Source organism: Panulirus ornatus, chromosome 2 (assembly GCF_036320965.1).
Source record: "Panulirus ornatus isolate Po-2019 chromosome 2, ASM3632096v1, whole genome shotgun sequence".
NCBI lineage: Eukaryota > Metazoa > Arthropoda > Malacostraca > Decapoda > Palinuridae > Panulirus > Panulirus ornatus.
In genome coordinates, this window is record NC_092225.1 from 82,584,503 (window position 1) to 82,601,548 (window position 17,046).

Here is a 17,046-nt window from a genome sequence, read left to right on the forward strand (position 1 = left end):
CTTAGATATCTAGGAGTGGACTTAGCAGCGAATGGAAGTGGAAGTGAGTCATAGGGTGGGGGAGGGGGCGAAGGTTCTGGGAGTGTTGAAGAATGTGCTGAAAGAGAGAATATTATCTTGGAATGCATAAAATGGGTATGTTCGAAGGAATAGTAGTTCCAACAATATTATATGGTTGCAAGGCATGGGCTATCGATAGGGTTGTATGGCAGAGGGTGGATGTGTTGGAAATGGAATGTTTGAGGGCAGTATGTGGTGTGAGGTGGTTTGATCGAGTAAGTAATGAAAAGGTAAACGAGATGTGTAGTAATAAAGAGTGTGGTTGATAGAGCAGAGGAGGCTTTGTTAAAATTGTTTGGACATATGGAGAGAATTTTTTTCATGCCATCCCACCATCTCCAGCTTGGTCTTCCTCTTTTCCTTGTTCCTTCCACCTCTGACCCATATATCCTCTTTGTCAGTCATCCTCACTTATTCTCCTCATATGTCCAATCCATTTCAACTCTCCCTCTTCTGCTCTCTCAACCACACTCTATTTATTTCCACACATCTCTTACCTTTACATTACTTATAATATCTTATTTTTTTTTTTTTTTTTTTTTTTTTTTTTTCCGCTGTCTCCCGCGTTTGCGAGGTAGCGCAAGGAAACAGACGAAAGAAATAGCCCAACCCACCCCCATACACATGTATATACATACGTCCACACACGCAAATATACATACCTACACAGCTTTCCATGGTTTACCCCAGACGCTTCACATGCCCCGATTCAATCCACTGACAGCACGTCAACCCCGGTATACCACATCGCTCCAATTCACTCTATTCCTTGCCCTCCTTTCACCCTCCTGCATGTTCAGGCCCCGATCACACAAAATCTTTTTCACTCCATCTTTCCACCTCCAATTTGGTCTCCCTCTTCTCCTCGTTCCCTCCACCTCCGACACATATATCCTCTTGGTCAATCTTTCCTCACTCATTCTCTCCATGTGCCCAAACCATTTCAAAACACCCTCTTCTGCTCTCTCAACCACGCTCTTTTTATTTCCACACATCTCTCTTACCCTTACGTTACTTACTCGATCAAACCACCTCACACCACACATTGTCCTCAAACATCTCATTTCCAGCACATCCATCCTCCTGTGCACAACTCTATCCATAGCCCACGCCTCGCAACCATACAACATTGTTGGAACCACTATTCCTTCAAACATACCCATTTTTGCTTTCCGAGATAATGTTCTCGACTTCCACACATTCTTCAAGGCTCCCAGAATTTTCGCCCCCTCCCCCACCCTATGATCCACTTCCGCTTCCATGGTTCCATCCGCTGCCAGATCCACTCCCAGATATCTAAAACACTTCACTTCCTCCAGTTTTTCTCCATTCAAACTCACCTCCCAATTGACTTGACCCTCAACCCTACTGTACCTAATAACCTTGCTCTTATTCACATTTACTCTTAACTTTCTTCTTTCACACACTTTACCAAACTCAGTCACCAGCTTCTGCAGTTTCTCATATGAATCAGCCACCAGCGCTGTATCATCAGCGAACAACAACTGACTCACTTCCCAAGCTCTCTCATCCCCAACAGACTTCATACTTGCCCCTCTTTCCAAAACTCTTGCATTCACCTCCCTAACAACCCCATCCATAAACAAATTAAACAACCATGGAGACATCACACACCCCTGCCGCAAACCTACATTCACTGAGAACCAATCACTTTCCTCTCTTCCTACACGTACACATGCCTTACATCCTCGATAAAAACTTTTCACTGCTTCTAACAACTTGCCTCCCACACCATATATTCTTAATACCTTCCACAGAGCATCTCTATCAACTCTATCATATGCCTTCTCCAGATCCATAAATGCTACATACAAATCCATTTGCTTTTCTAAGTATTTCTCATACATTCTTCAAAGCAAACACCTGATCCACACATCCTCTACCACTTCTGAAACCACACTGCTCTTCCCCAGTCTGATGCTCTGTACATGCCTTCACCCTCTCAATCAATACCCTCCCATATAATTTACCAGGAATACTCACCAAACTTATACCTCTGTAATTTGAGCACTCACTCTTATCCCCTTTGCCTTTGTACAATGGCACTATGCACGCATTCCGCCAATCCTCAGGCACCTCACCGTGAGTCATACATACATTAAATAACCTTACCAACCAGTCAACAATACAGTCACCCCCTTTTTTAATAAATTCCACTGCAATACCATCCAAACCTGCTGCCTTGCCGGCTTTCATCTTCCGCAAAGCTTTCACTACCTCTTCTCTGTTTACCAAATCATTTTCCCTAACCCTCTCACTTTGCACACCACCTCGACCAAAACACCCTATATCTGCCACTCTATCATCAAACACATTCAACAAACCTTCAAAATACTCACTCCATCTCCTTCTCACATCACCACTACTTGTTATCACCTCCCCATTTGCGCCCTTCACTGAAGTTCCCATTTGCTCCCTTGTCTTACGCACTTTATTTACCTCCTTCCAGAACATCTTTTTATTCTCCCTAAAATTTAATGATACTCTCTCACCCCAACTCTCATTTCTACTTAATATCTTAATACTTTTCATTATTAATGGATAAGAATACTGTGTTTGAAAATATAATAAGAAAAGTTAATTTTTTTTCAACTCTGTTGCTGTTGCAAAACTGTTTCATTCTAGGAAGTTTTACCCTAATTTTCATATGTTGATTTAATGCAATGTTGCTCTATGAAATGTCACTTTACGATGGACCTTGTGTATACTTCATCTGTCTCGTAGAATTAGGAATTAAGCGAATAGACAAAAATGATAAGTTTCCATAACTTCTAGTGAAAGTTGTTTTCAGACTTTTGATATAGGATATGTGGGCTTTTCTTTCATTATAAGGTTGCTCAGTAGTATGCTTGAAGATTATCTCAAACTTAAATCCTCATCTTACATATTTCTTTCTTAAGTGTGATATTGGATTGTTGTTGTGTTTCTTTTTGACTATTAAGTGGTTGGTATTTTCTTGTTTATACTGTATAGAGAGGGAGTTTTCCTTTACGCTTATGGGCCCCAATTTGTTGGAACATTCTTTATCATGCAACTTACTGAATTTATGTTTTTTTATCTTATTATCATTATTATACTCTGACGCTGTCTCCCACGTAAGCGAGGTAGCGCAAGGAAACAGATGAAAGAATGGCCCAACCCACCCACATACACATGTATATACATAAACACCCACATGCGCACATTTATGTATGCTCTGTAATTTAACTAAGGGTAGTAGCATGATTAGATGTAATGGAGACTCATTGTACTTGTGACATGTGATGTAACTAACTTCAGAAGACTTATTTAGAAAGTTAATTAGTATTCTCTCTTGCAGAAAACATATGAGAAGCTGTAAGAAGGAGGAAGTGAAAGTAGAAAAGTCACCTCTTTATATGTGTTCGTTCTGCAAGATGACGTTCAAGACTCGACCTCAGATATCTCAACATTTTCTGAAATGTTATCATAGTCCTTACCGTAAAAAGCCTACACCAGTTAAGGTTGGTATACTTTGACATAGTTTTCAGTTGTGTGCATGGAAGTTCTGTATAGTAAATTTTTTCTTTATTATTATTATACTTAATCACTGTCTCCTGCGTTAGGTAGTGCAAGGAAACAGACAAAAGAATGGCCCAACCCACCCACCTACTCATGTATATACATAAACACCCACACATGCACATATACATACCAATACATTTCAGTCTCTAGATGTCATGTGTAATGCACCGAAACCACAGCTCCCTTTCCACATCCAGGCCCCACAAAACTTTCCATGGTTTACCCCATACACTTCACATTCCCTGGTACAATCCATTGACAGCACGTTGACCCTGGTATACCACATCTTTCCAATTCACTTTATTACTTGTGTGCCTTTCACCCTCCTGTATGTTCAGGCCCCGATCGCTCAAAACCTTTTTCACTCCATCCTTCCACCTCCAATTTGATATCCCACTTCTCTTTGCTCCCTCCTCCTCTGACACATATATCCCCTTTGCCAATCTTTCCTCATTTATTCTCTCCATGTGACCAAACCATTTCAATACACCCTCTTCTGCTCTGTCAGCCACACTCTTTTTGTTACCACACATCTCTCTTACCTTTTCATTACTTACTCGATCAAACCACCTCACATCGCATATTGTCCTCAACCATCTCATTTCCAACACATCAACCCTCCTCCGCACAACTCTATCTATAGCCCATGCCTCGCAACCATATAACATTGTTTGAACTACTGTTCCCTCAAGCATACCCGTTTTTGCTCTCCGAGATAATGTTCTCGCTTTCCGCACATTCTTCAACGCTCCCAGAACCTTCTCCCCTTCGCCCCTTCCGCCACCCTGTGACTCACTTCTGTTTACAAATAGGTTCCATCCACTGCCAAGTCCACTCCCAGATATCTAAAACACTTCTTTTCCTCCAGTTTTTCTCCATTCAAACTTACCTCCCAATTTGTTTGTCCCTCAACCCTACTGAACCTAATTACCTTGCTCTTATTCACATTTACTCTCAGCTTTCTTCTTTCACACAGCCACCAACTTCTGCAGTTTCTCTCTTGAATCAGCCACCAGCGCTGTATCATCAGCGAACAACAACTGACTCACTTCTCAAGCCCTCTCATCCACAACAGAGTGCATTCTTGCCCCTCTCTCCAAAACTCTTGCATTCACCTCCCTAACAACCCCATCCATAAACAAATTAAACAACCATGGAGACATCACACACCTCTGCCACAAACCGACGTTCACAGAACCAATCACTTTCCTCTCTTCCTACTCATACACATGCCTTACATCCTTGATAAAAACCTTTCACTGCTTCTTGTAACTTACCTTCCACACCATGCACTTTTAATTCCTTCCACAAAGCATCTCTATCAACCTATTAGAGCCACAATATTTGTAATTTTTTTGATGGGAAAGGTTCTCTTAGATTTTTTTTCTACACATATTCACCATGTCCTGCATTAGCAAGGTAGCATTAAGAACAGAGGACTGAGCTTTAGAGGGAATATCCTCACTTGGCCCCCTTCTTTGTTCCTTCTTTTGGAAAATTTAAAACGAGAAAGATTTCCAGCCCCCTGCTTGCTCCCCTTTTAGTCGCCTTCTACAACAAGCAGGGAATACCTGGGAAGTATTCTTTCTCCCCTATAGGTTTAGGGGTTCAGTAGTCCAGTTTGGACACACCTTCATGACAGAAGCACCTTCAGCAGTGCCCTACTCCTTGGTTTAAACCTTTGGGTATTTTCCAGACTTCCTTAGATTTAATAGCTTTTTCTATCCCCGGTGATGTGTAGAAAGAATACTGCTTGTGTATCTCCTTCATAGTATAGAAGGCAACTGAAAAGGTCAGAGGGAGGCAGCACAAAATCTTCCCCTCTTGTATTACTTTCCAAAAAAGGAACAGAGGAAAGCTCCAAATGAGTGTCTTTTACCCTCTGAGGATCAACCATCTGTTTTGAATGCTACCTTACTGACAGAGGAAGTAGCAGACAAATATGAATAAGTTTTTTTTCTCAAACCTTGTACAAATAAAAGTTTGGAGGAAGCTAACATTTGAATTTTCATCCAACATTAAGCTTGTTACTTATTTCAGTACAGTTCAGCCTGAAATTCCTTTTGTCTTTATTGAAGAATCTGATATTTTTGAAGTAGCTTATGCTTGCTAGAGTTCTTTAACTCTTGTCACCAGAGGATAGTGTTAGTAGTGCTATTGTCTTATGAGAGTGCTATCAAGAACTTCAGTCTCTGAATTGGGTTTTTTCCAAACAGGCCAAATTTGATAGTTACATCTCTGGTTGTCTTTCATCTCCCACAGTTTATTTGGGAGCTTTTAGTCTCAGACCATTTATAGTCCAGAATATTTTTGGTCAGTTTCCTCCTCAATTTTTCATATAAACTGTAGTTGTGCTGTGTCTGAATGCTAAATCTTGTCTTTATAACCTTGTATGGATTTAGATTAACCAGTTTTATCTGAGGATGAAATTTAGTCATGGAAGCGGAAGTGGATCATAGGGTGGGGGAGGGGGCGAAAATTCTGGGGGCCTTGAAGAATGTGTGGAAGTCGAGAACATTATCTCGGAAAGCAAAAATGGGTATGTTTGAAGGAATAGTGGTTCCAACAATGTTGTATGGTTGCGAGGCGTGGGCTATGGATAGAGTTGTGCGCAGGAGGATGGATGTGCTGGAAATGAGATGTTTGAGGACAATGTGTGGTGTGAGGTGGTTTGATCGAGTGAGTAACGTAAGGGTAAGAGAGATGTGTGGAAATAAAAAGAGCGTGGTTGAGAGAGCAGAAGAGGGTGTTTTGAAATGGTTCGGGCACATGGAGAGAATGAGTGAGGAAAGATTGACCAAGGGAATATATGTGTCGGAGATGGAGGGAACGAGGAGAAGAGGGAGACCAAATTGGAGGTGGAAAGATGGAGTGAAAAAGATTTTGTGTGATCGGGGCCTGAACATGCAGGAGGGTGAAAGGAGGGCAAGGAATAGAGTGAATTGGAGCGATGTGGTATACCGGGGTTGACGTGCTGTCAGTGGATTGAATCAAGGCATGTGAAGCGTCTGGGGTAAGCCATGGAAAGCTGTGTAGGTATGTATATTTGCGTGTGTGGACGTATGTATATACATGTGTATGGGGGGGGGTTGGGCCATTTCTATCGTCTGTTTCCTTGCACTACCTCGCAAACGCGGGAGACAGCGACAAAGTATAATAAAAAATAATGAAAAATAATAATTTTTTTTAAGATAAAGGGAAGATAATCAGGGCCCCTGAACAAGGATGACATGCAAATAATGAGGTGTTCCATTTTTTGATATTGTGGATATACCTTATGGTTCAGGAGAATCAATTTCCAGTTTCCTTTTGATTCACTAATGAAAGTTTTTTGCTTTAAGGTTGCTCATTTGAAGGTTTTTCTCCTAACTCATCTTTATGTGGCTTCAAGTGAGTGTGATGTCATCTTTTGAAACAAACAGTAGAGGAGAAATGTTGCATTTGAAAATTAAAACACCTTTGCTATCATAGGTGTTACCAATAAGCAGTGCTTTCCTGATTTTGTTACTGTGTTTGTCCTTCATCTCCCTCCTTTGAAAACTTTTTTCTTATATCTTCTGTGAGCACCTTGGCTTTGGTGCACTCAGTCTGCAAAGTGTGTGAGTTTGAGTAGTTGATTAGAGGTGTGTTAGGAACGTTAGCCTGTTAGTCATTGTTGATTGGCCAGTGCTGGACCTGAAAGATAAGTGTTGGCTGCAAATACCACCAACTTATTCGCAGAGTGTGCATGGGTTACTGTCTTCTCACTGAATGTGAGGTTCAGTTGGCTTGTAGCTGGTATTTCCAAGAAGTGTATCTTATGTTCACAGTACATTGCTTTAGAGGGAAAATAGTTTTCATATTTAGTATCCTACATTTTGTACTAGTGTATTTAACTTGTTAGTGGAGAAAAATGCAAAATGGTTTCCAGCTTGTATCATAAGCTGTGAGGTATTGTCATAGCTCTTTATCTGTAGTTGTCTCTCATATATAGGTTCCTTCTTGAGAACTGCAGTATATGGAATATAGAGTTGAAACACAGCACAGGCTTAGCTTTAGATAAACTCATGTATTCAGGATGGAATGAAAATTTGATTTTTTGTGTTGAATAGCAAACAAATAAAAGCCAAGTTAAGCACACCATTATTTATTATTTTGTAACCTTCCTGTGTTATGAAGCAGTCCCTATTTAAAACAGAGTAGAGGGTTATTAAAGGATTGTAGTTTGCACACGCGCGCGCACACACACACACACACACACACACACACACACACACACACACACACACACACAAACACACACACACACACACACACACACACACACACACACACACACAGTTTGACCCTTCAGGCTGATGAGATTGTTAACATAATCTGCCATGGGTGTGGAGGATAACTCACTCTTTTAAATCAGAGATTGTGTACTAAGTTTTTTCATTTGTATGACATTGTTGCCCACAAGGATGTTTGCTTGATCAAAGGAGGTTAGACTTTGTACTGTTCTCCAAATCCACTGGTGACAGTGTACATGTGAAGTATATAATTGGATACTAAACAACAGAAGTCAGATCATTGTACAGAGAAATTCTGTATTTTGTTTTAAGTCATACAAGGAACAGGATTGATAAACTATGTTCTGTTTTAAAAGCTTAGTTATTTACAAGTTTGATTTTCTGCCTTGCGTATGAAAGTATATTACAGCTTACAGAAAATTTTAGGATCAGGCATATTGTGTGTCATATCCTCTTGCACAACAGAGGTCTTGTGCAGAAACTCATCCTCTGTGATCAGGGTGCATTTTTCTCATACTCTCATATTTTCTCCCCTCCTCATACTCTCATATTTTCTCCCCTCATTCGTACATGTACTGACATGAGAAAGAAACGGATGTAGAAAGATAAACAGGAGCATATTGTAGTAATGTGAAATGGAAATGGTGTCTGAAAAGACCACACATCAGGATGAATGACAAACTAAAGGAGTACATTTACTTATAAGAATGTAACTAACATTTACTTATAAGAATGTAACTATTGTAGGGAAAGCACGTATTTTGTGGCTGAATTTTATGGAAATTTTGTGTGAAGGATCATATTTGTAATATGGGTCATGTAATATTTAGTTTGAAGTATTTGAAAACTGTTGAATGCAACCATTCAATTTTTGTAAGATATGATTTTTATTTTCAGAGAAAGGGCGATGAGGTGGAAGCTGAGGTTTTACCATCTAAAAGAGGAAAAACAGACATGCTTGAAATTGATCCAGCTTTAGAGCAGGCTGTGCAGTTCAGGTGCCAGGTGAGTCATTGTTGTCACTGACTATATTTTTTTGAGCCCCATATGTTAGTTTAGAACACCAAAAGAATTTGATTCATTATCTGTGTCAGTTTATAATTGGTAAATCATACTTCACTTGTCGGTGCAGTATCTCTTACACAGGTAGCTTCATGCTTCCTAATCCCTGAAACTACTTTTGCCCTAGCCTTGACGTGTTTTGCACATATTTTCCTTTAATCAAAATTTCTCCCTCAATTTTTTTTCATTGTAGCACTTATAGCACTCATTATTATTTTCTCTCTGTTCCTATGGCCGTTGTCTTAAAACTACAATTATTTACTAGATTATCATCATGCACCATTCTGTATATCACACTTTTCTAACATGTGGTTTAGAACTTTACTCAGAAAATAACACTTGAGAATGGCTTGAAAGTGAAAGATTATTGTTTCATGGCAAACAGTTACAGTGAACTGCTGATTAGGCATTCTTAACTGTAAGCATTTCAAAATTACTTTCCTTTTGAATTTTTGAATTGGTTTGTTAGGTGAGTAGGAGATTTTTTGGATTGCAATAAAGGATTTGTACAGAGACAGTTCAGGAATAAGGAGGGAATGAATAAGCTTTCTAGGGTTTAATGTATGGTATTTATCCAAGATTGTTCATTGTTTATATGGATGGCAACATCCAAGCTACTAATGTCATAGGTGAAGGAAAATTAGAAAGACATTGAAGCAGTAGAATTTTTTGTTTGGATGATGCAGCACTAATGATTGAAAATGTTGAAGAATTGCAAAACATTGTAAAGGAATTGGGATGTTACCTCTGAATGTAAGCTAGTAGTGAATACAGCAGGTGCAGAGTTTGTATTTTTCTAAAATGGGAAACAGAAGAAGGAGTCACGCGGGGAGTGCTCATCCTCCTCGTAGGCTCAGATTGGGGTGTCTAAATGTGTGTGGATGTAACCAAGATGTGAAAAAAGGAGAGATAGGTAGTATGTTTGAGGAAAGGAACCTGGATGTTTTGGCTCTGAGTGAAACGAAGCTTAAGGGTAAAGGGGAAGAGTGGTTTGGGAATGTCTTGGGAGTAAAGTCAGGGGTTAGTTAGAGGACAAGAGCAAGGGAAGGAGTAGCACTACTCCTGAAACAGGAGTTGTGGGAGTATGTGATAGAATGTAAGGAAGTAAACTCTAGATTGATATGGGTAAAACTGAAAGTTGATGGAGAGAGATGGGTGATTATTGGTGCATATGCACCTGGGCATGAGAAAAAAGATCATGAGAGGCAAGTGTTTTGGGAGCAGCTGAGTGAGTGTGTTAGTAGTTTTGATGCATGAGAACGGGTTATAGTGATGGGTGATTTGAATGCAAAGGTGAGTAATGTGGCAGTTGAGGGAATAATTGGTGTACATGGGGTGTTCAGTGTTGTAAGTGGAAATGGTGAAGAGCTTGTAGATTTATGTGCTGAAAAAGGACTGGTGATTGGGAATACCTGGTTTAAAAAGAGAGATATACATAAGTATATGTAGGAGAGGAGGAGAGATGGCCAGAGAGCATTATTGGATTATGTGTTAATTGATAGGCGCGCAAAAGAGAGACTTTTGGATGTTAATGTGCTGAGAGGTGCAACTGGAGGGATGTCTGACCATTATCTTGTGGAGGCAAAGGTGAAGATTTGTATGGGTTTTCAGAAAAGAGGAGAGAATGTTGGGGTGAAGAAAGTGGTGAGAGTAGGTGAGCTTGGGAGGGAGACTTGTGTGAGGAAGTACCAGGAGAGACTGAGTACAGAATGGAAAAATGTGAAAACAAAGGACGTAAGGGGAATGGGGGAGGAATGGGATGTATTTAGGGAAGCAGTGATGGCTTGTGCAAAAGATGCTTGTGGCATAAGAAGCGTGGGATTAGAAAGGGTAGTGAGTGGTGGGATGAAGAAATAAGATTATTAGTGAAAGAGAAGAGAGAGACACATGACAGGGTTGATGGAGATAGCATGTGGAATGTCTTCAGAATATATGGTGTGGAAGGAAAGTTGATAGAAGAGAGAAGAGTGAAGGTTGGTTTGCAGGAGGTGCATGTGATATCAGTGGCTGTTTAGTATGTTTATGGATGAGGGTGGTGAGGGAAGTAAATGCAAGAGTCTTGGATGGAGGGGCAAGTAAACAGTTTTTAGGAGATGAGGGGGCTTGGAAAGTGAGTTAGTTGTTTACTAATAACATAGCACTTGTGACAGATTTGAGTGAGAAACTGCAGAAGTTGGTGTCTTGAGTTTGGAAGAATGTGTTAAATGGGTAAGTTGAGAGTAGATGTGAATTGAAAGTAGGGTTATTAGGCTTAGCAGTGTAGAGGGACAGTTTTATCACTCTAATCCTTCACCATTGCTGTATCATCAGCAAACAACAACTGACTCACTTCCCAGGCCCTCTCATCCCCCACAGAGTGCATGCATGCCCCTTTCTTCAAAACTCTCAATTACCTCACTCACCACCCCATTAATAAATGAACTGAACAACCATAGTGTCATCACACACACCTGCTGCAGACTAGCCTTCATTTGGATCCATTCACTTTCCTCTCTTCCCGCTCGTACACATGCCTTACTACCTTGAGAAAAACTTCTTTGCTTCTGGCAGTGAGTAGGAGAGATGGTCAGCAGTCATTATTTTATTACATTTTAATTGATATGGTAGTAAAAGAGAGACTTTCAGGTGTAAATGAGCATGTAGGGGCAGCTGGTAAGATGTCTTTTCTTGTGGAGGCAAGAATACAGGAAACTGTATTGGTGGGAGGAGAGTAAGAAAGCTAGGAAGAGAGACTTATGTGAAGAAACACCAGGAGAGATTAAGTGCAGAATGGCAAAAGGTGAGAGTGAATGAAGCAAGGGGAGTTGGTGAGGAATGGGAGGTATTTAGGAAAACAGTTTTGGCATGTACAAGAGATGCATGTTGTGTGCAAAAGGTGGAAAGTGGGCATTATAGCAGTATAGAAAGGGTAGTGAGTGGTGGCATGAAGAAGTAAAGTTGCTAGTGAAAGAGAATAGAGGGGCGTTTGTAAGTACTCATAGGGAATGAGTGAATGATTCAGGGATGTGTGAGAGAAAGCAGCAGGAGGTCAAGAGGAAGGTGCAAAGGTTGAAAAAGAGTGCAAATGATAGTTAAGGTGTGATTATCAGTAAATATTTAGGTGAATATGATCTTTGGAAGGAGGTAATTGATATGTGAAAAACAAAAGAACAAATGGGAACATAAGTGAAGGGTAAGAGGGAAGGTGATAACTGGTTGTGATGAAGTAAGGAGATGGAGTGAATATTTTGAAGGACTGTTGAATGTGTTTGATGATATAGTGGCAGATGTAGGGTGTTTGGATCGAGGTGGTATATGAAGTGAGAGAGGTATGGAGTGTGGAATGAGGAAGAGAGAAGAGGTAGTGAAAGCCTTAAGATGAAATGTGGCAAGGCAGCTTGAGTGGATAGTATTGCAGTTGAATTTATTAAGAAGTGGGGCAACTGTGTTGTAGATTAGTTGGTAAGGCTTATCATTATGATAATTAGGTGCCTAACTATCACCAGAATGAATGTAGTGCTGTTATGTAAAGGCAAGGGTGACGAAGGTTAGTGTTAAAACTTCAGAGGTATAAGTTTGTTGAGTAAACCTGTTAAGTTGTATGGGAGAGTATTGAATGAGAAGGTGAAGGCATGTACAGAGCACCATACTAGGGAGGAGCAGTGTTGTTTCAGAAGTGTAGAGGGTGCATGGATCAGGTGTTTACTTCAAGAATGTGTGTGAGGAATACTTAGAGAAATAGATGGATTTGTATGTGGCATTTATGGATCTGGAGAAGGCATATGATAGGGTTGATAAAGACAGCTTTGTGGAATGTATTAAGAATTAATGGTGTGGGAAGAAAGCTGCTAGTAACAGTTCAGAAGTTTTTATCAAGGGGGTAAGGCTTGTGTATGAGTAGGAAGAGATTGAGTGAGGGAGGTAAATGCAGGAGTCTTGGAGAAAGGAGTGAGTATGCAGTCTGTTGAGGATGTGAGTGCTTGGAAGAAGGTGAATAACTTGCATAAGACAAGAGAATAAGTGGGAATATTGATGAAGGGGGCAAGGGGGAATTGATAACAAGTAGTGATGAAGAGAGGAGGAGATGGAGTGAGTATTTTGAAGGTTTGTTGAATCTGTTTGATGATAGACTGGCAGATGCAGGATGTTTTTGTTAGAGTGATGTGCAAAGTGAGAGAGTCAGGGAGAGTGGTTTGGTGGAGAGAGAAGAGGTGGTGAAAGCTTTCCCGAAGATGAAATCCAGCAAGGCGCTGAGTTTGGATGGTTTGCAGTTGAATTTGTTAAGAAAAGTGGGGACTGTGTTGCTGATTGGTTGGTAAGGATATTCACTGTATGTATGGATCATGGTGAAGTGCCTGAGGATTGGCAGAATGCATGTATAGTGCCATGGTACAAAGGCATTGTACAGAGGCATAAGTTTATTGAGTATTCCTGGAAAATTGTAGGGGAGAGTATTGATTGAGAGGGTAAAGGCATGTACAAAGCATCAGATTGGGGAGGAGCAGTATGGTTTTAGAGTAGTAGAGGATGTGAAGGTCAGGTGTTTACTTTGAAAAATATATGTGAGAAATACTAAGAAAAACAACGAGAAATACTTAGAAAAACAGATAGATTTTTATGTAGCATTTATGAATGTGAAGAAGGCATATGATAGGGTTGATAGAGATGCTTTTTGAAAGGTCTTAAGAATATATGGTGTGGGAAGTAAACTTCTAGAAGCAGTGAGAATTTTTTAACAAGGTGATAAGGTATGTGTACAAGTTAGAGAAGAGGAGAGTGATTGGTGAAGATCAGTCTGCGGCAGATGTGTGTGATGTCCCCATGGTTGTTTAGTTTGTTTATAGCTGAATGGTTAGGGAGGTGAATTCAGGAGTTGAATGGTTAGGGAGGTGAATTCAGGAGTTGAATGGTTAGGGAGGTGAATTCAGGAGTTTTGGAGAGAGGGGTGAGTATGCACTCAGGGATAAGAGGGCCTGGGAAATGAGTCAGTTGTTGTTCACCAATGATACAGGTGACGGTGTTGTTGGTTAGTTAGCATTTTCATTGTATGTATGGCTCAAGATGAGGTGTCAAAAGATAGGCAGTATTCCTGCATAGTATTGGCAGTACTTATGTATAGTGTTAGTTTATTAAGTCAAGAATAGAAGTGAATGTTATAACAGCGAAGATGTAAGTCTGTTGAGTATACATGGTAAGTTCTATAGGCAAGTGTTAATTGAAAGTGCTTCTTCAGAAGTGGTAGAGGAAGTGTGGATTGGGTGTTTGCCTTGAAGAATGTGTTGGAAATACTTTCAGAAAGAGAAGGATTTTTATGTGGCATTTATGGATTGGAGAAAGCACATAATAAGGTTGACAGAAATGGTTAAAGAAATGTGTTACGTATATATGGTATGGGAAAAAACTACCTGAAAATATGAGGATCTATAAAGAGAACAAGGCATGAGCACAAGTAGAAAGTAAGGAGAGGGAGTAGTTCCAGATGAAGGTGGATTTGTGACAAGGGTGTGTGATGTCACCATGGCTGTTTAATTTGTTTATGGATGGGATGGTGCAAGAGATAATTCCAAGGGTCATTGGGAGAGGGATGAGTAAGCAGTTTCTGGTGGGTGGGGGAAGGTTGGTTTGTTACTGTTTCCCACTAACACAGCTTTGACAGCAGAATCAGTCGACAAACTGCAGAAGCTGGTGTTTGAGCTTATGAGAGTGTATGAAAGGAGAAATTGAAAGCTATTGTATATAAAGGTAAGGTTATAAAACTTAGCAGGGGAGAGAGACAGGCTGGTTAAAGTGTGAGTTTGAATGTAGAAAACATGGAGAAATTTGAATTCTTTTAGATCTCTGTGAATGGACATGGTAACATATGGAATCATGGAGACTGAAATAAGCCATAGAGTGAATGAGGGGGCTAAGGTTCTGAGTGAGGGCAAAGATATGTATGATTGATGGAATAGTTGTAATAATTGTCATCATTGTTTTGTAAGGATACAAGGAATGGGCCAAAGATAGTAAAGTATGGAAGAGGGTTGATTTCTAGGAAATGGAATGCTTGAGGACATTGTGTCAGGTGAGCAGGGTTGATTGAATAGGAGATAAAAAGGAAAGAGAGAGGAGTGGTAGTAAGAAGTGTAGGATTGAGAGAGCTGAAGTGGGTGCACTGAAAGGGTTTAGACATATAGAGAGGATGAGTGAGTAGAGGCTAACTAATAGGGTATATATTACAGAAAAGGAAGGGGCAAAGAAGAGGGGGGAGACTGACTTAGAGTTTAAAAGGTTGAGTGAAAGATGTTTTGAGTGATTGGAGCCTGAACATGCCGGAGGGTGTGAGGCATTCATATGATAGAGTGAGTGGGAGTTATTTGAAATACAGGGGGTAATATGCTATCACTAGACTAAGACATGGCACATGATGTTATTAGGGGAAGCCACAAAATGGTTTGTGGGGCTTAGCTGTTAATAATGGGCTCTAGTTTTGGCACAATATACATGATGCCAGAGAAAGCGAAGAAATGTGAAAAAGAGAAGTAAAGCAATGATGATTTACTTTTGGATAAACTTCTATATCTTTACTGTATTAGCATGCATACTAATCTGGTGTTTGTTTCCTTGCAATAAGCATTATTTTTGACTTCAGTGTTGTAGCTTTTTATTTTCTTTTATGTGGAATCATTGTTCATAGGATTGTGATCGTACCTTCAGCAAGGAACGCCAGTATTCCAGCCATATTAAAAAATGCACCAAGATCTCAGTGCATGACTTGTCTGGAGCAAGAGTGGAAGTCAGAGGTGAGGAGGAGGAGGAGGAAGAACCAGAGTCTCAGGAAGATCCATTTGCTGACCCTGATCCCTTACCACCCCCACCCAGAAGGGGTCGTGGGCCTGGCCGGCGAGGACGACCCCCAGGGAGGGGTGGCAATAGCTCTTCAAGAGGAGCTGCTAGAAATTCTTCACAGCTTTTTGAAGGAGGTAAGAAATGCAGGTTAAAAAGTTTCTATAACAGCTTTAGTGTAGATAACTGTGATGAAAGGATTGCATTGTTGAGGGATCAGTGATTTTGATGAATGAAAGTTGAAAATTTTTGTGAAATGGACTTACTCTCTAGTTTATGGTAATTTATAACATACAGACAAAATGGAAAGATCACTATAGACATGAAGTATATCTGAATGAAATGTTCTTCAAATGGTTTCTTTTATGCATACAGAATGTTATTTCTTCTTTGACTATATTCCTAATGCATTGGCTTGCTCTACATTTTCAGATATAGAATAGTTTTTCTAACAAAGGATTTCATTTGCCTGTGTGTTTATTTGCATCATCAGCTACCAAATGAAATTAGCTGCATACATTTTTTTTTCTCATTTGGCACAAGGTGCATTTACCACAATGGTTAGATGTATGTTAGAGGACATTTTCATAAATTCAGAGTGGTCAACAAACAGCCTGTCAAAGTTATGTACTGTGAGATATACATTAAAGTAATGCTTAATGGTGAATATGCATTTCTTCATCTTTTTCAGATTTTCTGTACCTTTTACTTTTTCCATGCATGTTTTGATTTTCTTTCATGTTTTGGAAACTAAAAGTTTTAAATCACTCCCTCTCTTATCTTTCCCTTATGTAGTTATTCTTGCAACTGTTGGGTTTATCCTAGTTGGTTAAAGCCAGTGAAGGTTCATGCAAGCATAAGATTTAAGTGTAAATGGCCTGTGTGAAGTCTAAAAGTTGTCTTTCACTATTGGATATGCTGCATAACTGCAGTCGAATTAATTTCTAATATATATTGTGGTGTTTGACTTTCTCCATGATGCCAAAAAGACATTCATTATTGCATTGTTTGACATCACCCCTCAGGAGTTGATGATTGCCAGACCAAATCTACTGTCATATAGGCTCACAGGATGGAACTTTTTTTTTTTTTTTTTTTTTTTTTTTCTTTTTGCCGCTGTCTCCCGCGTTTGCGAGGTAGCGCAAGGAAACAGATGAAAGAAATGGCCCAACCCACCCCCATACACATGTATATACATACGTCCACACACGCAAATATACATACCTACACAGCTTTCCATGGTTTACCCCAGACGCTTCACATGCCCTGATTCAACCCACTG

The 17,046-nt window shown here is 40.0% G+C and overlaps 1 protein-coding gene and 1 pseudogene across 2 annotated transcripts in view; both read left to right on the plus strand.

Annotated features, from left to right (window-relative positions):
- The window catches only part of LOC139757783 (uncharacterized), a 151,647-nt gene that overhangs the window by 36,398 nt on the left and 98,203 nt on the right, over positions 1 to 17,046 (plus strand). For both annotated transcript variants that reach the window (XM_071678589.1, XM_071678599.1), the window contains exons 3-5: positions 3,401 to 3,563; positions 8,796 to 8,903; positions 15,616 to 15,901. In XM_071678589.1, the coding sequence (XP_071534690.1) occupies positions 3,401 to 3,563; positions 8,796 to 8,903; positions 15,616 to 15,901 (557 nt within the window). The remainder of the gene's footprint in view (positions 1 to 3,400; positions 3,564 to 8,795; positions 8,904 to 15,615; positions 15,902 to 17,046) is intronic.
- On the plus strand, positions 6,788 to 6,883 carry LOC139759193 (U6 spliceosomal RNA; annotated as a pseudogene).